At 44.0% G+C, this 24,275-nt stretch overlaps 2 protein-coding genes across 27 annotated transcripts in view; one reads left to right on the top strand and one right to left on the bottom strand.

Moving 5' to 3' along the window:
* The window catches only part of Dst (dystonin), a 434,856-nt gene extending 418,894 nt beyond the window's left edge, over window positions 1-15,962 (bottom strand). For 19 of the 24 annotated variants that reach the window (XM_076558418.1, XM_076558424.1, XM_076558422.1 and 16 more), the window contains exons 1-2: window positions 15,717-15,950; window positions 15,100-15,134 (exon numbers count right to left, since the gene is read on the bottom strand). In XM_076558418.1, the coding sequence (XP_076414533.1) occupies window positions 15,100-15,134; window positions 15,717-15,897 (216 nt within the window). In that variant the 5' untranslated portion in view covers window positions 15,898-15,950. Of the gene's footprint in view, window positions 1-15,099; window positions 15,135-15,716 lie in introns of all 24 variants that reach the window. The other 5 variants (XM_076558433.1, XM_076558438.1, XM_076558446.1 and 2 more) reach the window with 3 other exon arrangements.
* Bend6 (BEN domain containing 6) overlaps window positions 15,809-24,275 on the top strand; it is a 69,879-nt gene continuing 61,412 nt past the window's right edge. Inside the window, exon 1 of one of the 3 annotated variants that reach the window (XM_076558457.1) lies at window positions 15,809-15,898. The gene's annotated coding sequence lies outside the window, so the exon portion shown is untranslated. Of the gene's footprint in view, window positions 15,899-16,421; window positions 16,650-24,275 lie in introns of those variants that run through there. The other 2 variants (XM_042265584.2, XM_042265586.2) reach the window with 2 other exon arrangements.

Here is a 24,275-nt window from a genome sequence, read left to right as displayed (position 1 = left end):
GACTTGAGCCTTAAACTCCTGGCTCACTATTTTACGTTCTGAATCTAAAGCAAACACTTGGATCCATTTTGGAGAAACATATATTCTGTTTAAAACATCAATTATTCTTCCTGACCTTCTAGCAACAGTATATGGTGCTTCATACTGTAGCTTCTGAATTTCATTTCATCATTCCAACAATTCAGATATAACAAGTAGCTTATATATAGTCTCCAGAATTACAATTTGAAACTTTAATATATGAAATAACAAATAGCTTTCTGCTGAGTGGCTGAAAGCATCTCAAAACCATATGTATACAAACTGTATGTGGTAATCTATGTCTGCAATCCCAGCACTCTGGAGAATGATGCAGGAGGTCCTCCCATGCTCATGAATTAAGAAGAATCAGTTCTGAGAAAAGCAATCTACAGGTTCAATTCAATTCCAATCAAATTACAACTCCATTCTTTGAAGAAATGGAAAAACAACCAGATATTCATGTAGAAACACAAAAGACCTTTTCACAGCCAAAGCAATCCTAAAAACCAAGAGTACTGCTGGTGGTGTTACCATATCTGATTTCAAGTTACACTACAGGATCATCATCATAATAACAGTATGTTACTGACACAAAAACAGAAACATGTATCATTGTAATAGAAGAGCCAGATAGAAGACCATTTTTTATTAGACTGCTTTTTACACAGAGGCCCAAAATATAGTATCTTCAACAAATGGTGATGGAAAAACTGGTTATCAACATATAGAATAGTAAAACTAGATTCTTCTCTATTACCCTTCACCTAAGGGGGTGGGGAGTGGGGGGAATCTCCAAATGAGTCAAAGACCACAACATAAAAGGGGTGTGAGTCTCCAAATGTGTTAAAGACCACAACATAAAACCCGAAACTCTGAAACTGCTAGAAGAAAATGTAGGGAACACACTACAAAGATATAGATGTGACAGCTATTTCTTGGTTGTCAACTTGACTATATCTGGATTAACCCAAGCTCCTAGGTATATATGTGTGTGTGTGGGGGGGGGGGGGGGGTTCTTGACAGAACCATTTGAAATGGGAAGACTCACTTTAAGTCTGGGTCACACCTTCTGGTAGCAGCCTATGCAAATAACATGGAAGAAGGAAGCTCTTGATCTTGGCCTGCTTGCTCTCACCCTCACTGGCAAGGTCATTCTGTCACTGGTATTAGGGCCTATTTAGTCCTTCCAGATTCTGACATACGCTGAAGACGAGCTGAAACAGCTAGCCTTGAGGACTGAACAACCATTGGAATTTTTCACTTTCCATTGGGAGACAGACATTGTTGAAATAGTTGAATCATAACCTGTAAAACACTCTAATAAATCACACATACACACACACAACCAGCTGTGTTTCTCTAGAGAACCCTGACTAAAACAAGAGACGTATGTAAGGACTTTCTGACTGGGACTCCACTTGCTCAGAAAGTAAGTAATGAACAAATGGGATCTGATGAACTTAAAAGGCTTCCTTACAGCAGATGCAACTGCATTTCAAGTTAAGAGGCAGCCTACAGAATTGAGGGAGGGTAGGCTGTCTCCCACATATATCCCACAGAAGATCAATATCTAAAGACATCCAGGAACTATACATCAAGAAAATGAACAACACAATCAGAAAGTGAGTTATGAAAGTGAACACAGGGGCCTCAAAAGAAGAAACACAAATGGCTAATAAGCATTGCAGAAAGAACTCAACACCATTAGCTACCATGGAAATGCAACTTAAAACTACTTTGGTATTCCAGTTCCCCCTAGTCAGAAGGGCTATTGTCCCCAAAGCAAATGACCCTGTGGTAAGACGGCTCTGCAAGAAAAAGCTCTTGTTATGTAAACCTGAGGGTCTGAGCTTGATCCCCATAACACATCAAAAGCCAGGTGGGGCTCACATCTGTAACCTGGCATTGATACAGCAAGATGGTAGTCTGAAACAGAAGAATTGCCTGGAAGCTTGCTAGTCGCCCTGGAATACACAGAACAACAGAAGCACAAGAGACCCTGCTTCAACAAGGTGAAAAGAGACCACCATGCTGCATCATAGCCTACACAACATCTGTATGCACACACCAGAACACCAAACAAATGGAAAAAAAAATGCTTCCTACAAGGATGTAGGAAGAAGGAACCCTTATATATTACTGGGATGTGTCAGCCTGTGCAGTCACTAGGAAAATGAGTGTGGCAGTTCTCAAAAGCTAAAAATATGTGACCTACCTCTACCACTCCAAATCATATACCCAATGTACTGCTACTACAGAAATACCTGCCATCCATGTTCACTGTTGCCTAGTCACAATAGTTAGGAAATGCAAGCAGCCTCAATGCTCATCAACAAATGAATGGACAGTGAAACTGTAGTACAAGATGCATAATGGAACATTATTCAGCTTTAAAGAAAACTGAAATAACTAAAATTTCTGGGAAATGGATGGAACTGGAAACCACTGCGTGAGAGAACCCAGGAACAGAAAGACAATATCCTCTTTCATGTGCTGACTCTAGCTTTGAATTTTAGATTTTTGTGTTTAATTTGGAGTGTCTATAGACCCCAGGAAACTACAAAGGGGCCCTGAGAGGGGAGGACAGAATGAGCCTTCAAGGGGGGGACGGACAGCAGAACACATGTGATATCAGAGTGGGAGGAGGGATACTCAAAGTGGAAAGGTTTAAGGTGAGACAAGGAGAAAAAGTGGAGGAGAGGGTTAATCAAAAACTCAAGATGTACAAAAAGCCTTATGGACACCTACTAATTTGTAAACTAATTTGTTAAAACTGAACAGAGATCCCTTTTACCAAGAGACATGCTGCTCCCAGGAGTCACAGGTTAGTAAATGAGAATCACAACACCAGGTGTGGGATAGTTCCCTCTGAGCTGCTGGGCAGGAAGGCCCCACACAAGTCCAGGCTCTTGCATTTCGCTTGGTTGCCCACCAGAAATAGACGGTAAGACCTTGTTGCTGAACAAAACGCACACCTTGGTTGCAGGACACAGGGAAATCAAGGGAAAACTTAGCAACAAGATTCCTCTCTGCTAGCTAGCTTTCATAGGGCTAGAAGTTTCTATGCAGGCTGATGGAGAAGAAAAGGCATCAGTGGAGCATCCATGGTCTTTATCAACCTGGACCCTGCATACTACAATACCAATGATGTATTAGACAAGATATGCCCAATCCTATAATAATGGAATTATTATATTATTATTTATTATTATGGAGGAAACCAATCACTTTCTGACTAAATTTGAGGCCCACTCCATGTAACGGGATGAACATGCTGTCAGACTGGCTTCTAAATATTCGTTTATACCCACAGATAACGGTCAGAGAAGCTTCACTTTGCAGTGTGCAGTGGTTAATGAAAACACTTGTAATGGGTCAAAGTGCTGAGAACTGATGACTACTGAGTGCTCAGTTCCCAATCTCCACCTTTAAGGTTGACGGAACATATGGAAAGAAGGACAGGTAGAATTGAAGAAACTGAAGGCTGAAGTGTTATTGATTATTTTAACTCTTTGGCTCTTTGGGAACCTGACACACAGCTCCCAAAAAAATCACAGTCATATTCTCTTTTATGAATGCCCTGCCTTAGCTTGGCTTGTTGCTAGCCAGCTTTTCTTAAGTTATCCTGTCTATCTTTTGCCTCTGGGCTTTTATCTTTTTTATATACCTTTCTTTACTTCTTACTCCATGGCTGGCTATGCTGCTGGGTCGCCAGCCCCTAGCATCCTCCTCTCCTCCTTTTTTTCACTCCTTGACTCCTCTTCCCAGATTTCTCCTCCTATTTATTCTCTCTGCTTTCCAGCCCTACCAATTTCTCTCTCTTGCCTTGCTAGTGGACATTCAGCTCTTTATTAGACCAGTCAGGTGTTTTACACAGGCAAAGTAACACAGCTTCACAAAATTAAACAAATGCAACATAAAAGAATGCAATACATCTTTGCATCATTCAACAAATAGTCCACATCATAAATAAATGTAACACATCTTCAACTAATACTCCATAACACCAGAGGATTGGGAATACTGTGAAATGCTGTCCTCTGGCTATGACATTATCCTTGCACTTGTAAATTCAAAGCAAGTGCAATTAACTACAAATACCTGCAGAAGATGGAGCTTGGCCAGGCTGGTCACAGCAACAGACCACTCCCTGGTACCAAGTTCCTCTGAGCTTTCTTCCTTCCTTCCTTCCTTCCTTCCTTCCTTCCTTCCTTCCTTCCTTCCTTCCTTCCTTCCTTCCTTTCTCTCTCTCTTTCTTTCTTTGTCTCTTCCTTCCTTTCTTTCTTTCTTTTTTTTAAAATTCAAGACAGGGTTTCTCCGTGTAGTCTTAGCTGGCCTGGAAGTCCTGGAACTAGAAATCCCCCTGCCTCCGCTTCCTGAGTGCTAGGATTAAAGGTGTGCTCCACTACTGCCTGGCTTTAGTTACTTTTCTATTGCTGTGATAAGACTCCACACCAGGACCAAGGCAACTTATAAAAGAAAGTGTTTAATTTGGGTTTGTATCTTGTAGCTCATGATGCTGAAGCAAAGGCATGGTCATAGGAAGAGCTGAGAGTTCACACTATAATCAATAAGATGCAGAAACAGTACACTGGAAAAGGCGTGAGTCTTTTGTAACCTCAAAGCCCAGCCCCCAGTGACACGCCTCCTCAAACAAGACCACACCTCCTAATCCCTCCCAAACATTTCCACCACCTGGGGACCAAGTGTTTAAACATATGAGCCTCCAGGGGCCATTCTCATTCAAACCACAATATGAATGAAGTTGTCAAAGAATACATTTTATTAAAAATGCCAGGAACCACATTCAGCTATAATTTTGAATGGTCTTAGAGCTAGATAATTATTCTATGCTAAATAAAATCTGAGATGTGGGAAATGCTAGGGTATATTTTCAACTTACTTTTAAAAGTACCTGAAACTATATACCCTTGAATTAAACAGATGTTGACTAAGGCCCAACTGTATGCCTAGAATTTTTTTAAATATCAAACATTTGTCTCTTATCCTTTAAGAAAAAGATGGATATAGAATATTTGAAAAATTATTCCATCTATGAGAACTAAGAATTTAAGTGACTTACAGAAACCTCAAATAGTCACTCATTAACATTTAGTGAACTTCACCATAGCCTGGACACTGAGCTATGAAGTAGAATTTAGACTTTGAGATCCTTGAAGTACTGTTAGGAGAGACAACAGAAAGCTCCAGCAAATGCTCACCAATTATTCTGAGGGAGATAAAATAATTTCCTTGAGAGATGACCTTGGTTTTGAGGAGTTATGAACTGTGATTGAAGAGTGGTCAGTCTTTGTTGGTTGAATGGTTTTGTTTCTGCAGGAGTCAGAGAACAAAGGAAATGGAAAGGTTTTTTTCTCAACTGGAAGTAGTATGAACGATAACTATAATCTTAGAGAACATGGCAAGAAGTGTAGACTGGAAGACTAGAGCTTGAAGAAAATGGTTTCACATAGGGTTTATCCGACACTCTCTCTTGCCTGCCTCAGCGGCAGATGCTACAAAGGAATCAAAGTTCACATCCAAGCATCTTTCGCAGGAAGAGGTAGCCTGGTGAGAGTCTGGCCAGTGAAAGGCAACAGCAAGCTAACGGAAGAGGGTCAAGCAAACACCTATTTCCAGGTGTACAATGTTGGTTGGCCCCATTCCCTTCCTTCTTCCACATCTGGAACTCTGTTTCCATAGTGCAATTCTGAGGGAAAGCAAGTTTGTCCCAAAGAACCAGCAAATACAAAGTAGAACTGAAGTAGCCCTGAAGCCACCCCTAAACTTCTTGCTAAGAATATAAACATGTTCGTTAATACTTCATTTTGTACGGGCTTTTTATTATTGACTATAACTGTCTTTTCATTATTGACTATAACCCAGATAAGATGGGTGGTTTTTCTTGTTTGGTTGGTTGGTTTGGTTTTTTGAGACAGGATTTCTCTGTGTAGCTTTGCGCCTTTCCTGGAACTCACTCTGTAGCCCAGGCTGGCCTCGAACTCAGAGATCCACCTGCCTCTGCCTCCCGAGTGCTGGGATTAAAGGCGTGTGCCACCACCGCCTGGCATCGGATAAGAGTTTTAAGAATTAGTCTTTTAGAATGATCCTTATTAAATTAGTATAAGTAGATTATAGAAGGGGTGCAAAGACTTTGCCAGAGGCTTATGACGGGGCTCAAGCTAAGGAATCAGCAGTGGTGCGGGTTAGGAAGCCAGAGTCTAGAGTTAGAAACAGGATAGTGTGGAAGAGGGAGCATCTGAGCAACAGTGGGCTGGGAGTGGTGTGAGTCTCCCAAATGAAAGGAAGTGTAGATACAGGGATGGCGTAAGATATTCAGTTCCCTACATACTTAGTGTCAACAACTTATGGGACATTCACATGAAAATAAACAAAAGGAAAGCTGATTTAGGATCTGGAGGCTGGAAATAAGACAGATGAGATACCAATTTCCAAATGACCATCCCATGAAGATAAAGTCACACAGCACACATGGATTAAAGTCCACAAAGAAAATGTGAAGAGAGAAGAGAAATGAGGCCCAGGAAATCTAAGACAGAAACTAGACTGATGGCTTCCGAAGGCTGAGAGGAAAGAGAACCAAGAGGATAGCTAAAGGAAGCTAACTGACCACACGCATGGGTTTCCTTTTGGGGTGACGAACACTGAATGTTTAATTGTGAATGACTGCTCAACCTTATGAGTTCACTGACAACAATCACACTTTGAACAGATGAACTACATGGTGTGTAAATTAGGTCTCAACAAACCAGTTTTTTAAAAAGCAAGTAGGAAGAGATTCAGTGCAAGAAAAGGTGTGTGTGGATGGGGGAATCATTAAAGGGACTGTCCGAAAACAAGAGGAGAAGTTGTAAGAAGGTATGAGTGGCCAACAGTGTTAAATACTAGATCCACCAATTAAACCCAAAACTGAAACATCCGATTTAGGGATTTAGCAGTCCTTGGTTATCTAAGTGTGTGTGATTTCAAGAAATCAGACTATATTGAGAAGTGAGAAATAGGAGGTAATAAACAAAGGGCTGGTGTGGTTTGAGTGACAATACCCCCCCCCCATGGGCTCATGCATTTACATACTTAGAGCCCAGCTGGTAGACTGTTTAGGAAGGATTAGGAGGTGTGGCCTTGTTGGAGGAAGGTGTCACTGGGGGTGGGCTGTGAGGCTTCAAAAGACTCAGACTATTCCCAGTGCACTCTTTCTGCCTCCTGTTTGCAGCTCAGATGTAAGCTCTTAGCTACTGTTCCAGCAGCATGCCTGCCTGCTGCCACACTCCCCACCAGTAGCAGAACAGTGATAAGACACTTCCCAGAGTGAAAAGAAGAGCAATGAACATAGGTGTGCAAATGTCTGTGGTGGGATGTGGCGTTCATTCCCTTGGGTATTTGTTCAGGAATGGTGGAGCTGTGTCATATGGCTGTTTTATTTTTAATTGTTTGAGAAGCCTCCACACTGATTCTCCAGTGTCTGCCCTTTTGCTCTTCCAACAACAGTGGAGAACGTTTCCTCTTTCCTCACACCCTTACCAGCATTTGTTATCATTTGGTTTTCTTCGCGGTGGTCATTCTAACTGAGGCAGGATGGAATTTCAATGTGGTTTTAGTTTATATGATGGCTAGAGATGTTGAATACCTTTTAAAGTATCATTATCCATTGGTATTTCTTCTTTTGCAAACTGTCATGATCACTAGCACATTTACTGGGTGGCAATTTGCGGTTTGGGGAACATTTCATTTTTGCAGTTCTTTATGTATTCGAGATAGTAACTCCTGGTCTGTAGTGTAGCTGACAAAGACTGTGATGCTGTTCTTGGTTGACCACGTGATCACATCTGGAATGAACTACATTCTAGAAGTAGAGGGCACACCTGTTAGATTTCCTGCTTGGTTTGAAGTGGGTAAATCAACTTCTAGTCCAGACCTTCGAAGTAGGAAGACATATGCATTTAATCCAGATTTTGAGGCAGGAAGACAGTCTGTGCCACACCTTCTGCTGGAAGCCTATATAAGGTCACTGAAGAAGGAAGCTTTTGCTCTTTGCCTGCTTGCCCTTGCCTTGTCAGCACATCCATTCCTTCACTGACACTGGAGCCTGCTTCTTCAGGACTCCAGCATAAACAGAGACCAGCTGAGACACCCAGCCTTGTGGACTGAGCAGCTACTAGATTCTTGGACTTTCCATTCACAGCCAGCCATTGCTGGATTAGTTGACCTGCAGCCATTACAATAAATTCCACATACATTATATATGTATAGTGTGTGTGTGTGTGTGTGTGTGTGTGTGTGTGTGTGTGTGTGTGTCTGTGTATATATATAGAGAGAGAAAGAGAGAGATTCATTCCATAAGTTCTATAACTCTAGAGAACCCTGACTAACACAAAGACTTTGAGAGGAATCTTCAAGGGAGAAATTGAAGAGCTGAAACATAAATTTCAGGTACTTAAACAAACAAAAACTATAATCAAAGGGACACAGGGGAGGGAAGTAGAGGAGGGGCATATTAGAACCAAGTATATTGTTAAATACATATGAAAATAAAAATGTTCTTGGATGTGATCAATCCTGGCATTTTATGCATTCTGCATTAGAATTTGTAATGACACACCGAACACATGAGGAATACAGCTCAGTGGTAAAGCAACTGCCTATCATGTATGAGGTTCTAGGTTCAAATTCCAGCATCACCACCATCACACACACACACACACACACACACACACACACACACACACACACCTTGGACAGATGGCATCTGCAGTTAGAACATAATCCAACGATACCTGATCCTTGGACTACAAAGCAAGACACTTTTCCAAATCTCAGCTTCCTAGTAAGCAAAAATGCCCAAACCCATGTTTTTTCAAGGGCTCTGAGCACAGACTACGGTTCGCAATACTTCCTGAAGGTGAGAAAGGAGTGATCAAATGGCTCTGTTATAGTTGCTTGAAAAGAAATTAAAAAGTAATTTTTTTTTTTTTTTTGCTTCTCTTAGAGGCTCATGGCAGGCACCCTCCTAAATGTTCAAATCAAATAATTTTACCAAAGCTGTATAGCAACATACAAAACTCACTTTCACTGCAGTTGGCACTCACTCACCTACATTCCCAGCTCCATAGTCCTTTAAAATCCCAAGAGCCCTTTACCGTAGTCAGGCACTGAGGAATGAATGCAGGGTGTGCTGCGTCTGCTCCCGCTCCTGCTGTCTACCCGCTCCTATCTCACCGTCGTACGTCAGCATAAATGTCACCACCCCTCGGACACTCCACCATCTGCCATTTCAACACCACTCGTCCAATCACTCTTTTTCTGCACTTAATTTGCTGTGCCTTTTCCCCTCTCACCTGGCCCAGTGCAGAAGGCAGCAGCCATGTTTCCCAGGATGCCTTGGCAGTGTGATGCTCTGCCCACTGTAGAGACACTGCCTGCAAGGGAACTAGGCTGCCGGTGAGATGCTAAGAGGCTGAGCCTTGATGGGGGTGGCACGGCGGGGCAGTGGAAGAGCTTGTGAGTTCTGTACAGTGTTGGGAACGTACACACACACACACACACACACACACACACACACACACACACTCCTCTCAGTACTCCAGCACTTACTGTCAGGCTGGTCCTGTTCTACCATCTGCCCTGGGCTCGTTCTTCAGTCTAAAGGTTGGACAAACATTCGAACTTAGAATATGCTTTTGCTTAGACACATGAAAAGGTGGGTGGGTTTCTGTTTGGCACTCAGCAGTCGTTTTGTTATTTTATAAGGTAAGAGTTGTGTAAATGGCCGTGTTGAAATGGTAAGATCAGCCGGGCGGTGGTGGCGCACGCCTTTAATCCCAGCACTCGGGAGGCAGAGCCAGGCGGATCTCTGTGAGTTCAAGGCCAGCCTGGTCTCCAAAGCGAGTTCCAGGAAAGGCGCAAAGCTACACAGAGAAACCCTGTCTCAAAAAACCAAAAAAAAAAAAAAAGAAAAGAAAAAAAAAAAAAAGAAAAGAAAAAAAAAAAAAAAGAAATGGTAAGATCAGTTCCGTGGATAGGGCTAATCTGTTATTTATGCTTATACATTGGCTGCACATTTGCATGCCATGGTCTCCGATGCTTTCACTGCATTGGTGACTCATAGTTAGGAACTCATAGTTGGGAACAGCACAGCAGTTCAGTCACTGTAACAGAAGAACCGGTAGCTGTTAGGTTCGGCAAGGATGCTGGGGTGACTTAGAATACTATGGGCCACCTCAGCATCTTCGTCAGGCCTGGTGTCTAACACAGCACTTCATAAAGAAAAGATTAATGTGTTTACTGTGAAGATAATTGGGTCACACTAAATGAACATCGCATCATGTATACAGTTACTACTCATGACTGATTTAATTAGTATAAATTAATCTAGATCTAGAATGACACTAGACAAAAATGTATTTATAACAATAACCTAATTATAAAGGATAGCTCAAGAATAAAGCATTATTTTCCCCAATCCAGAAAACTGGGTGATTCTTTTATCACAGTTTTTAAAAATATAAACTTTTTTTAAACGGCTCCATAAAATATGTTATACATATTTACATATATTTGTACCATGTGCTCTTTATACATATATATTGAAATTGGGTAATTCCTAATGAAAAATGTGAGCTTAATGAGAAACTATGTAATATGGTTATTTTGCTAATAATCCTCCAGAGTTTGGAATAGGGACATTTGGGCATCTAATGAGGCCAGAGACTTTGAGTAGACCACACAGTACATTTCATCCAGAAGACTTTGGATAAACATGGGTGAGGGGAGTAAATTAACAAATTTGTCTACCAGTTTTATAGAAAATATGCACTAAAAACGCTCAACTTAACTCTTCTCTTTCATTGAGAATTTTGGGCACATTTGTGTATGGGTTATGAGTGACATGGGTCTGCACCAAAAGGAGACGAAATGTAGTTGTGGTTCTTGTCTCACCACCCTGTCTCTTACTGTGTGACTCTGCAGGAACTGCTTAGTCTGACTCAACTCTCTTGTTGCCTTTGCCTGAAGCAAGAAGAAAAGCTATTTATCAGATCCTGATGAAGGGGAAGGACCTTCTCCTTCCTTAAACAAACAAGGCGTCCCTTATTCGCCTGAGCTGATGATGAATAGGGATCATTCACCACCATTCACTCCGAGACTCTCAAGGCATTATCACGGTCTTTATTTTGTGAAGGACAGTACTCCAAGATTCTCCTTTATAACAGGACAGTGCCACAACTGCCCACATCACTCTCTAAAATTTCCTCCGAAACAGGACAGTCACCGCCTGACTTCCATCACAGGAACCTAGGGTGACAGTTCACCCCTGTTCACAGTCACAGCACAAAATATTGGAAGTCTTCGGGAAAGTGCACTTCGGAGATGTTAGACGGCTAGAAACCAGAAGGCACACATGGCTTCTAGACTGTCCTACATCAATGGGAAATCATTTCATGAATGGTTTACAATGAAGTCTCTCTCATGCACACACATGCACACACACACACATACACACACACACACACACACACACACACACACACACACACAGAGTGCAAGTTTTAAATAAGCAAACATATTTCCACCCAACTGAACCTTTCCATTTACAGTTTCTAAAGTCAGGTAAAATTGTAGACTTTGCTAGAGGGGTTAATTTCACTTTCTCATGTGCTATTATTAAAATTTAAAGGCTTGTTAAAAAGCTCATAACTTTGCAAGTATCTGAAAAGAAAGTGCCAGGGGTGCCTACCGACCTAAAGCGCCTTAGGAACATCACATTACTGACTTCTAGTGTCTCACAAAGAGCCTGGATTGAAGAAACATGCCATTAAATACAGACGAGGAGAAAAAGGATTACAGCTCCTCAGATTGGGGAGCTGCCTTCATCTCTTTGGTGGAGCCTCAAAACCGTGTTTTCCCCTTAGGAAGTATCATTCTGACCACCTCAGACAGAACACCTCGGAATTCCCCATCCACGCTGACTCCCTCCCGGAGGCGTGAGTGGCAGAAATAATGTCCTCTGCCAGATGAAACAGCAAAATGTTTTCCAAACTTCATCAGTCCCAGTGTTCTATCGCAGCTTGTTCAGGTTTCAAAGTGAGTCAGCAGATCCTACATCATCATGTTTCTCCTTTGACCAGGGCAGAAATGCTGAAAGTGTATTTATCCACTTACTGAGATTGGCCTGGGGAACAGCAAGCACTAGAAACTTAGCCCAATGTGATTAGGACTTGCCAGAAAATCAAAGCATTCGCTTTGATAATATTTTGCAGCAGCTGCAAATTAAAAAAAAAAAAAAACAGCAGGAATATTCATTGTGTCCACTCTCACTTATTAAATATGCTTCAATCCAAGTAAATGCGGAGGTCTTCCTTAAGGAGAAAAATCTTGGCAGAAATAACGTTCTAAGAGGGAGAAGAAAATATATCCTGTGTTTTGCTTAAGGGGAAATGTTATGTTTGTGGTAAATATAAGACAGTGATGAAATATGACATTCTTGTGCAACAGACTATGATTTCCACATACCAAATAACATTCCTTGCTTAGTTTATCATGCATCAGTAAATTAAGCTGATATTACATTTTATTTTATTGGGGGGAAAAAGAAATTCTAACAATCTTTTTGTTACAGTGAGTACCTTAAATTTTACTACAAACACCAAGGTAATTTTTTTTTCCAAAGCTTTGGAAAAAGCCAGTTACTCAAGAGACAGGGACAGGTATATCTCTGTGAGTTCAAGACCAGCCTGATCTACATAGTGAGTCCTGGGACAGCCAGAGCTACAGTGAGACCCTATTTCAAAAAATAAAAAAATAAAATGCTATTTTAAAAGCCTGGGAAAGGTAAATAAACGCTGCTAAATTCTAAGCCATGTTCCAAGAATGCATTTTTCTCTTCTGTCCAACTCTGAGTTCTATTTGCCCACCAAGAGACTGTTCTCATTCATGCCATAAATATTTATTAAGAACCCATTCCAAGCCGGGCGTGGTGGCACACGCCTTTAATCCCAGCACTCGGGAGGCAGAGGCAGGCGGATCTCTGTGAGTTCGAGGCCAGCCTGGGCTACCAAGTGAGCTCCAGGAAAGGCGCAAAGCTACACAGAGAAACCCTGTCTCGAAAAAACCAAAAAAAAAAAAAAAAAAAAAAAAAAAAGAACCCATTCCACACGAGGCACTGGGCCAGGCAATGGCGTCACTCGAGACCGAGGCTCTGCCCTCAGGAACTCACAGGCTAACCCATAAAGCAAGCAACAAGTAAACACAAAGATTTCAAATGACACTGGCAATCTTGCAGAACAAGATAAGGCACTGGACAGCTGTTCCCAGACTTCTTAACCAACACACGCTCAGGACGAAATTTTAGCTGAAAAACTGCAAACAAAGTTGTGGGCACATCCCACGTGTTCCCAGGGTGCTTACGCTGAACCGTCTGAGGCTAGTTCCCAGCAGTGTCTCCCGACTATCCTGTATGTATACGGAACTGGTGAATCTTTTCCAAGTCGATCCGCTATGTCTTAACGCTTGTATCCTGTCCACCATTCACCGTTTACTGCATCTAAATGAATTATTTGACTTCATTCATCTGTTTCACAACAGACCCAGTTCATGTCGTAGTCTATAAACCTGACCTAATTTTCTAAAGACTTCATTACAGACATATCTTGATTTTTACACATTTTTTTCTTTTTCTTTCTCTTCTTTTCTTCCTTAAAAAACCAGGGTCTCACAATGTAGCGATGTAGCTCTGGCTGTCCTGGAACTCACGTTGTAGAACAGGCTGGCCACAAAACTCATGGAGATCCCCTGCTTCAGCCTCTGAGCGTTGGGATTAAACATGCATGCAACCACAACTGACAATTTCCAGTTCAATTTTACAAAATGTATGATGGCTACCCAAAACTAAATACCTCCTCTGAACTAATTATTTTTTTACATAATTTTAAAAATAAGTTTCCACATACAGCCCTGCAGGGTACTGCTGGCCCTGTTTTACAGATGGCAAAACTGTGTTTCCCACCCCCAAGAGGTAGTCAGTACAAAGCTAAATACAAGCCTGCTGACTGTTGACAAGTTATTTTCTCACGAATCTTAACTAGTAGAGTTCTCACTTCCAGGGCACATACAACAGAATTACTCAGTGTGCAACATAGTAACGTTATAATGCAGTTGAGCTTTTTAAAGAATCACAATGCAGCAAAGCATCCACAGGGATGCAATAAAACCTTCAATGAACAAGAAGCACAAGATGTAAAGTAACTTCAGGTAAATAACGAGGTTGTAGGAGAAGGGATATACACAATACTTTGCGAAGCTGTGTCGCCAAGCAGCCTCCACGCCTGGGTACGAGCAACTTTCCCCCAAAGAGAGAAAACTGTCTTACTGCAAGTGGGCATCTGGAAACTAAAGAAATCCAATGGGTCAGGCAGAGCTTGTATCTTGTCCTACCTGGAGCTGGTCCTACTGTGGTCTCACATACTGGCAGCGTCCAGTCACCTACTCTAGAGGGATAGTCTAGCACAAATAACAAGTACATACTCCCTGGTGTATCTTCACCAACACCACTATCGTGTCCTCAATACCATCGTGGAAGACAGCTTTCTGAGACAGGAGGACTGTCAGCTGGAGTCTCAGCTGGAGTGCATATGGTTCAAACCGTTCTGCGATAACGTCCTAGTAGTTTCACCCTAGGGTTTATCCAAGGGCACAACCACTGACCTCTGTGAGCACCCAGGAAGTGCTTGCACCATAGATACAGGCTCTAAGCTAAACTGATAGCCATTCCTTGGCTAAGTTCTCTAAGGCCTGCTGCACTTTTAGGGACTGCCCCTCCCACCTCTTGTAAAGCAAACTCCACACAAAACTACACACACACACACACACACACACACACAATCTGTTACAACGCTCTCTGGGCTTGACTGTGGAATTGCTTCAAAGGAAGCATGCCAGTTTGAGCTTAGGGTCTGCAAGCTTCCCAGTCCGTGCCCTACTGGCTTCTGAACACGCACATGATTAATACTGGTACCGGGGAAAGAAAGCTACTTCTGACCTTGAGAGTGTGACTAAATAAATTACCTCAGAGCGAAAGTGATGAGATCTCAGAACAGCATCTGGGGAGAAAAGAGGGAAAATGAGACTTCATTAACTCCTTGTTCTCAGCCTGCAGAGTTGCTTCTCACTTAACCTGGACTCGGGAAAGCACATTCTAGATGTCTCTCTCCAATTCAGTGGGCAGATTTGGGGCGGGGCGGAGGGAGTATTGGACCATCTGTCTCTAAGGTGATTTCTCTGCAAGAAGTTCCAGCAAAGTTGGGAGGGGAGCCCCCCAATTATCACGCCTTACTTTTTTTTTTTTTTTTTTTTAATCCCCAAGCTCCAGCAAAGGCTGTGTAAAGGTAAGAGTGTCTCAGCCCAGGATTCCACTACAATTACCTTCTGGGCTTTAGCAAACTGACCCTAAGAAACGGAGTCTGATCCTTCCTCCCAGGACCTCCGAATCTCCGAGGTTATCCAAACCTGGTGATCTGAGAACGGACTTGAGGGCAAAAGGCCAGGGCTCGTTAAATAAATAAATGCACGTAGCTTGAGGAGTGGGCAATGACGGGGAGTCGGGAGGGGGGGACAGGGGCGGCCGAGGAGGAGGCTTCAACCTCCCTTCTAGCCCAGAAGACACCGGCGGCGGCGTGTCTCACCTCTGCTTCTGGAACGCCCCGAAAAGACCGATTTCATCGGATGCCTCCCTTTCTGGAGCTTGCGGTGCCAGCAGCAGAAGAAAATGATGGTGGCGATGGTGCCCAGCAGAAGCAACAAGAGGAAGAGAGCACATTGGATGCTGTAGGGTCTCAGCAAAACGAGGAAAGCCGCGGCGATCATGGTGCGGGCGAGGCGGGGGGCCGTGCAGTGCGGTGCGGTGCGGGGCTGAGGCGGCAGAGCGCGCTGGACGCGGGGCGCGGGGCGCGGGGCGCAGGGCGGGCGCGGCGGAGACGGGCGAGCGCGGCTCAGCGCGTCAAGCCCGGCGCTCGCGGCCCCGCGCGCGGCCCAATGGCTGCACACCCCGCGCCGGCCCCGGAACGACTGCTGGAGAGCGGCGGGCAGCTCTCGCCATGACTCAGCACACGGCGCGCCGGCGGGAGCCGCGCCCCTCCCTCCGCAGGCGCCCCAGCCCGTGCGCGGCCCTCGGGCTCAGCCCCGCCCGGGACGCAGCCGGCCGAGAGCATCGTCGGATGGCCGCCTCAGGCCTCGGCGTCGCGAAGCCGTCGCACGTGGGGCGGGGCGGGGCGCGGCGGGAGAGCGGGCGGGCGGGCGGGCGGGGGGCTCGGTGGGTGACGTCACGGGCTGCGGCGGCGGAGGCGGTGGCGGCGGCCGCGGCCGCGCGCACATGGATGCAAGCCGGGCCCGAGCGGCGGGCGCGCTCTCCCGCAGGACGGCTCGGTGCGCGCGCGCGCGGCCCGCCAGGCCACGCGCCAGGCGGCGGTGCGCGGGACCCCCGGGCTTCGCCTCTGCGGCCTCCGTGGACCGACCGACTGCTTGGAGGCCGACGTCAGGGGGCGCCAAGGAGCCGGGGGGACCCGGGCTCCCGCCTCCCTGCGCCCGCCCGGAGGCTGGGGCTCGGAGGATGCAGCAGGGTGAGCTATTTGGTTTGGGGGCGGGGGTAGTCCTTGCGCACTGAGGCGCGAGCACCTGGAAGGGCCATCTATCTCCAAAGCAGGTCCCATCTAGCGGCGCTCGAACCGCACGCCGGGGTCTGCAGACTTGCACTGTCCCACCCCCAAACTTGGTGCTGATGTTCAGCCCAGACGGGAGCTCGTAGGTCCTCTTGATTCCCGGCGCTGGCCATAAAACCCTGCTTCGCTTAGCGTCTTTGGAGGGAGAGGTGATTTTAGATGTGAGCATCTAACCGATGAAGGAAGTTGGTGATTGATTGGCCTATAAATACTGCGGGAGAAAATTCTTAGGCACTATTAGCCAACGGTGATCTGTCACATGTGGGCACACACTCACCCTTCTCCCCTTCGCCGTTTCCCAGACCCCTTACATTCCGTTATAATTGGGGAAGAAAAACTATATCGTGGTTGTCTGCTGGACACTTGATAGTGGTCGCTGGTCCAGTGCCAGGAAGGCAAGGCGTGAGCGCTGCGGTGTGCTCTTCTGCAGAGGGCCTCCGCCACCTGGCGAGAAAACTAAAGCTGCGGCAGCATCCTGCAGCGTGTTGCGGCCTTGGCGGGCCAGTGCAGTACTCTGCCCTGCTGCCCCTCAGGCATGCTGGTTTTCCCTCTGTGGGGCTGGGTGATTTGTTTTGTCTCATTTACTCGCGTAAGAATAAAAACCAAAAGACCATGCAATTATATGCTATATGACAAATGATACATTACCACATTTGGGCCATTTCTAGTAACTAGGTTGAAGACTAAATAATTCGTAAAATTGGAATGCTTGCATTGTTTTCTAACTATATAAAACCAATTTGCACTTCTGCAAAAATGCTTAGCCATTAGCTGCTGTTAAGGTGGGTGTTATCAAGCGTGAGCATTAAAAGAAATTCACAAAGATGTCGCTTAGTCCTAAGGCCAGGCTCCTAAGTATGGAAATGCTCTTATTTGCATGCTCGTTTCCTAACACAAATACAGACTGATATGTAACTCAGTTGTTTGGGGCTGAGAATGGAAGGGACCTTGCTTTAAGACACTGAGTAAGGTGGACTCTGGAATGTCAGACTGCAGGGCGCATTGCGTGCCAAACAGGCTTCCCAGGTCCCTGACTGTCAGAAGAGCTGCCTGGAAACACTGCACCATGTGCACATAGCTGAAGGATTTCTGATACTGCAGCCCACTGCAGTAAGAAACTGCATCCCTATCCATTATGCAGGGGTTGCTGAAAAGAATCCTGAGAGCTTGCAAAGTGTGGCACACCAGGAAAGGAAGAATTCATCACACTGACTGAGCAGGGGGCAGGAGAGAGTCATGTTAAACTGTATTGGAAAAACCTTCTGCAGACAGTGGGTAGAAATAACTAATACTATTGAGGAAGGTCATCCTCATGCTTCTCACTGACTAAAGCTTGTAAGTGAGCTGAAATGGCATAAATACCTTTGAATGGAAACAGGTCTAAGACTGTAACCACAGCAAAGTAATCATTTTGCCCCCAAATTCTGCATTTTTAACAACAAAAAGCAAGTAAACAGCAATATGGTTCTCTGAGCTTTTACTTTAGTGCAATTATTATCATCCTGAGCCTTGCTACAGGCATTTACAAGTTTCAATTGCATACAAGAACATCATTTATTTTCCTTCTCAGGCAAATGCTTAAGTAGCATGCAATAGGATCTATAAATACTTTTTATATGTATTCATTTCTATTCTTTGTCTGAGTAATCAATCTTAAGGAGACATAAAATAAACAAACCGAGTCATTAAAAGAATTTAGTCTGTGAGTCCATTAATTTCTGATTTGTTGCTGATTTATCATTTCCTTTCCAAGTAATAGCATGTTAGTAATTGTTTTGTTTTTTTTTTCTATGTGTTTGTGTGGCGATGCATTCTGGAGTTCAATATATATCAAATTAGCCAATCTGTCCTTTGGTGAAATTAATTTAGTAGTATTTATGCCTTCTCTTCCTGCTGGGTTCTCATTTAAAAGAGAATAATTGATGTTATATAAAAGTCATAAATTTAAGATTAAAGGTAAGGGTGGAAAAAGAATGCTCATGACACAAATCTCTCATACCATGAAATGAAAAATCACAATGGGAAATGTTGTGATTTATTGTTTTCATGACAGAGAATTACCACTGTAACTCCCCCCATCACAGCTAAAGAAGGATCTTGCTAACATTAGAGCAGGCAAAACCAACCTATACAAAATCCCGCAGAGAAACCAGAGCCTGAGACCCTGACACTTTCCCAATAAGGAACACACTAAGTGGACAGGAGTCGAGTTCCTGTATGAGAAGGGAGCTTTACTAATCTTCACTAACTAGCAGGCTGTAACGGTTAATCTTTTTGTTTGTTTCATTTTTATTTTTGTTTTTTGAGACAGGGTTTCTCTGTGTAGCTCTGGCTGTCCTGGAACTCACTCTGTAGACCAGGCTGCCCTCGAACTCAGAGATCCGCCTGCCTCAGCCTCCGGAGGGCATTGATCAAAGGCATGCACCACCACACCTGGCTTGTGATGGTTAATCTTGATGGACTAACAAGATTATCACATCAAATGGAGAAGTGCTTGAGAGATTAGTGAAGCAGACCTCTAGATTTGTTTGTGATAACATTTTAGGAACGATTAAGTGAGTGGGGAGACTCACCTTGAATGTGAGCAGCATCACCCCACAGGCTAGAAGGCCAGCTAGCATGAAAGAGGAATAAAGAAAAAACACAACATGGGCGTGCTTATATTCCTCTGTCTCTGTCTCTCTCTGTGCCTTTCTGTCTCTCTCTCTGTGTGTGTGTGTGTGTGTGTGTGTGTGTGTGTGTGTGTGCGCGCGCGCGCGCGCGCGCGCGCGCGCTTTTCGGCAACCCTAATCTGAGCTGTTCTACCTTATCACCCATGATGGACTGAAACCTTTGAAACCACAAGCTTCCAAGGCAAATTTTTGACCTTTAATTTGCTCACGTGTGTCACAGCAATGAAAATTCCTAATAATCAGTCCTTCCTCAGTTTTTCCTGGTACTAACTCTACCACAAAGTTAAGAGTAAGTTAAGTGCAGGGATTCAGGGGGCCAGGAGAAATTGATCAGTCAGTAAACTGATTACCTTGCAAGCATGAAGACCCATGTTAAAAAAAACAAAAACGAAAAACCCTGGCAAGCCTGCATTGGGGAGGTGGAACCCTGGAGCCCTAGCCTAGCTTATCTATGGAGTTACAGGCAACAAGTGACCCTTTCCCAAAAAAGGAAGGATTGGCACTGTGGTGCCACACCTCAGGTTGTCCCTGGGGTGTCCCCACTCATATGCACACGTGTGTTATGAACCCTACCAGAAAGTAAGTGGTTTTAATAAAGCAGAGGTATCTTGCATATGATTTCCCTAGAGTCAATAGGTGTGGCTCAGTTTCCTAATTAATAGGTCAGGAAGAAATGCTAGGAGGAAGCAGAGTGTCCAGCCCAGGCTGTGGAGAGAAAATAACGGAAGATGAGTCAGATTCTGAGCCAGAGCGGAAACAATGAATTTTGAGGGAATAACAAGGTTAACGGTGTGGAAAGATCCATGTAAATATGGGTCGAGAAGTCCGAACCACAAACGGATGTGGGGAGAGTCGTCACCTAGACTGTAACTGAAATCACAGAAACGGAAGACGTGACTGAAGAGGAGAATTGGAGCTTGGGAGACGGCTCCTCTCTGTAGGCTGGGGAAGGGCAGGAGGCAGGACTGCTCAGTGGGGAGCGTCCCAGCCCCGTGGCTTGCTGGGGCAAACAGAAAGCCCTGAGGAATGGGAGGGGCAGACCTCAGGAGATACCCCAGGGCACTGAATGGGTGCGCGGTAGTAGAGGCTAAGCCACACAAGAATGGGTTTCAGAGGGAATAAGTTAAAAGGGGGCTCCCGGAGACACCGTCCACAATCTTCGGAGAAATTTAACTGAAGGGAACAAATTAAAAGCAACAAAAGTCTTTGAGTAAAGCCGGGTGGTTCTCAACCGGTGGGTCATGACCCCTTTCCCAGGAGTCGACTAAGAAAACACAGATATTTACATTAAAATTCATAACAGTAAAGCCCGGCGGTGGTGGCGCACGCCTTTAATCCCAGCACTCGGGAGGCAGAGGCAGGCGGATCTCTGTGAGTTCGAGGCCAGCCTGGTCTACCAAGAGAGTTCCAGGAAAAGGCGCAAAGCTACACAAAGAAACCCTGTCTCGAAAAACCAAAAAAAAAAAAAAAAAAAAAAAAATTCAAAACAGTAGCAAAGTGACAGTTATGAAATAGCAATGAAAATAACGTTATGTTTGGGGGTCACCACAACATGAGGAACTGTTTTAAACGGTCTCAGCACTAGGAAGAACCACTGGTCTAGATGGAAGTTTCTAGAAACTTGAATGATGGACCATGGTTGTTTGTTTGTTTGTTTGTTTCCTTTTGCTGTGGTAAAACGCTCTGTCAAAAGGAACTTTGGGGAAATGGGGTTTGTTTCAGCTTTCAGGTCAAAGTTATAGTTCATCTCACCAGAGAAGCCATGGCGGACAGAGCTTGAGGCAGTTTGAGGCAGTTTGTCGCATTGCATCACAGTCAGAAGCAGAGAGTGTTAAGTGCGGGCTCAGCATCCTCTTTCCCTTTCACCCAGTCTCAGACCCCGCCCATGAAATGGTGAAGGCCACTTTTCACACTGCAGAGTCAACCTGCAGCCTCACTAGTTAGGATGCCTCCCTCCACGATTTCCTTTCCAGCAGCTCTGACTATGACATTAGACTTGAAAATTTATTTTTAAGGAAAGATATGGGGGGGTAAAAGAGGATAATGAAGGGTCAATATTACCAAAATACATCATATACGTGTATGACATTGTCGTCATTAAATAAAAATTTAAAAGGTATGGGAACTTACCTTCTACCTTTGAGGGACAACCGAGGACAATAGCAATAGGCTGTATGCTTAGGGAGTCTCCTGGACAACCCTGACCAACAACTTACTATCAATGAAGACACCATGCACTTCAGACCCAGGGCCCTGAGCCAGAACTGACCTGCGTGCCTCCTCCCTGAAGACTAGCTTTCATAGTAACAGAAGACTCCATGCAAGCTTCCACAGGAGGAAAGCAACCGACAGTCCTACCCAGCCCAGCTATGACACCAAAAACCACAACCATGACCAACAAAGCCCCATAACCCTAAGGGTGCAGTTATGGCACACATGCCTTGCCAGTAACCAACAGCTCTCCTCTGGTTGGCCTTAAAGCCCACATAACAAGAGGGAAATCATGCTTGGTGCTGGAAACTTCTCAAGGCCAGTGAAGTCACGGATCTTGGAGAAGAATCTATAACCGGCGCTTTACGAAATCAGCAGAGTCCCTAGCTACATTCTCAATATGTGTCCTTGCACCCACCGAGAAGTGTACTCCTCACCTCTCATCCAGGAACCTTCTCTTTGCAACAGACAGAAAGCGTTGTAGAGAACCACAACCAATCAAAATGCAGTCATGGAGCCCAGTGCCAGTGGGTACATTTACAAAACACTCCCACATCTAAGGCTCAAGGGACATTGCAGAAGAGGGGGTGGAGGGACTGTAAGAGCCAGAGGAGTTTGCTGTGGTCGTGTGCCGCCACTCCTCCTCCCCATTCCTAGTAATATCACAACTACACCCAACAAGTCTCAACAGCATGACTGCCTCAACATCACCTGAGTAAGGACAACAACAGACATGCCGAGTGGGTGGGGAAGGCCCTGGAGACCCTATAAGAAGAACTGCAGGCAACTAAGGAATGCGGGGAGTGGGAGAGGTGCTCTTCCTCAGGGAAGAGCATACCAATTGAATATCCAATACCAAGTGGTTAGCCCTACAAACATACAAGTAACGTTACACAGACTGAGCAGATTATATTTAGGAATATATATATATATATATATATATATATATATATATATATATATATATACACACACACACACACAAGTATATAACAATAATTAATGAAAATACGAGGCTATGAATTTGAATGAGAGCAAGGAGGGGTATATGGAAGGGTTTGGTTGGAGGAAAGGAGAGGGGAAATGATGTAATTAAATTATAATATCAAATTGAAAAGAAAAAAATTTTTTAAAAAGATATGAGGGCCAGTAAGATAACTCAGCAGGTAAGGTGCTTGCCCATGTGCCCTGAATTCAACCCTCAGGATCAACATAAGGTAGAAGATGAGCACCTTCTCCATAGCTCTTTCCTCTGAACACATGTGTTACATGCCCTGTCTGCACCCACACACGTACACCTCATGAACACAAATGTGCACACACAACAATATAATAATAAAAAGATACGGGAGGCTGGAGAGATGGCTCAGCAGTTAAGAGCACAGACTGCTCTTACAAAGGACATGAATGAGTTCAGTTCCAAGTGATTTATAACCTATAACTCTAGCTCTAGCAAAGATTAGATGCCTCTGGCTTCTGAGGACACCTGGACTCATGTTCACACAGGCACATAAATATTCACATAATTTAATAATAAAATCTTTAAAAAAAAAGATAAGCCAGGCAGTGGTGGCAATCGCCTTTAATCCTAGCACTTCAGAGGCAATGGCAAGGGGATCTCTGAGTTCAAGGCCAGCCTGATCTACAGAACTACAGAGCTAGTTGTAGGATAGCCAGGGCTACACAGAGAAACCTTGTCTTGGAAAATAAAAAGATAATAGGGGATTCTTTGGAGTGTAGTAAAGACTTCTAAATTATCCAGTTGGTAATCATAAAAGAATAATGCCTTCAAATATTGCCTCCTTGAAAACAAACAAAATGAAATGCATAAGAATTACTCTAGCTAGCAATATATTACTCAGAAGTCACATTGGACAAGTCGTCTACTTGTTCTTAGGTGAAGTACTTTTCATGTGCTTATAGAGAAAGGCAAAGAAGCTACATCATTGGGAAGATATAATTGGGATAATCTAATTGGGATAATGTAACCTTGACTATCTGGTGATTTCAGTCACCAGGATCAGGAAGGCGATCATGCAGTGGCTCACGTTTAATGTGAGTTTGGGAAAGTGGTTGTCATTTTCAACGATATCAAACGTCATTTTCAGCAAACATGCCCTCAAAAGGACTTTCTACACATATTATCATAATAACATCATTTAAAATAATATAGAGGCATTATTATAAGAGAAAATGTTTCTAATAGAATCGCTTCAGATTGTACTTTTAACAGCATCAAGATTGATAATAATACTGTGGAGGGAAAAAAATGTGTCTGAGCTTACAGAGTTCAAAAAAATGTCCGAAGTTTGGTAACTTAAAAACCCCCAGAATACTGGAACTCATCTACACGACAATACTCCGCAGGCACTTTTGAGGAAGTAGTAGTATCCACGAGCAACCAGAGCTCATTTATGTAGCTTCCACATTGCACAGAGCATTGAGTCATGCAGCAAAACACTGAAGCATTTGGCCAGATGATTTACTCACGGTTGTAGGAACTGCTGGGGGGAATTTTAAGAGCTTTTCATAAATCGAGTCATGAAGCTGTTAGAGTCATAAATCATAGAGTTCATTCTTATCCAGATGGTGTAAAACACCTCTAGCATTTCTAAGAATGTACAATTAACAAAGACAACTTGAA

The sequence above is a fragment of the Peromyscus maniculatus genome, chromosome 21, assembly GCF_049852395.1.
Source record: "Peromyscus maniculatus bairdii isolate BWxNUB_F1_BW_parent chromosome 21, HU_Pman_BW_mat_3.1, whole genome shotgun sequence".
Classification (NCBI taxonomy): domain Eukaryota; kingdom Metazoa; phylum Chordata; class Mammalia; order Rodentia; family Cricetidae; genus Peromyscus; species Peromyscus maniculatus.
This window is presented reverse-complemented; position numbering and strand designations above follow the sequence as displayed.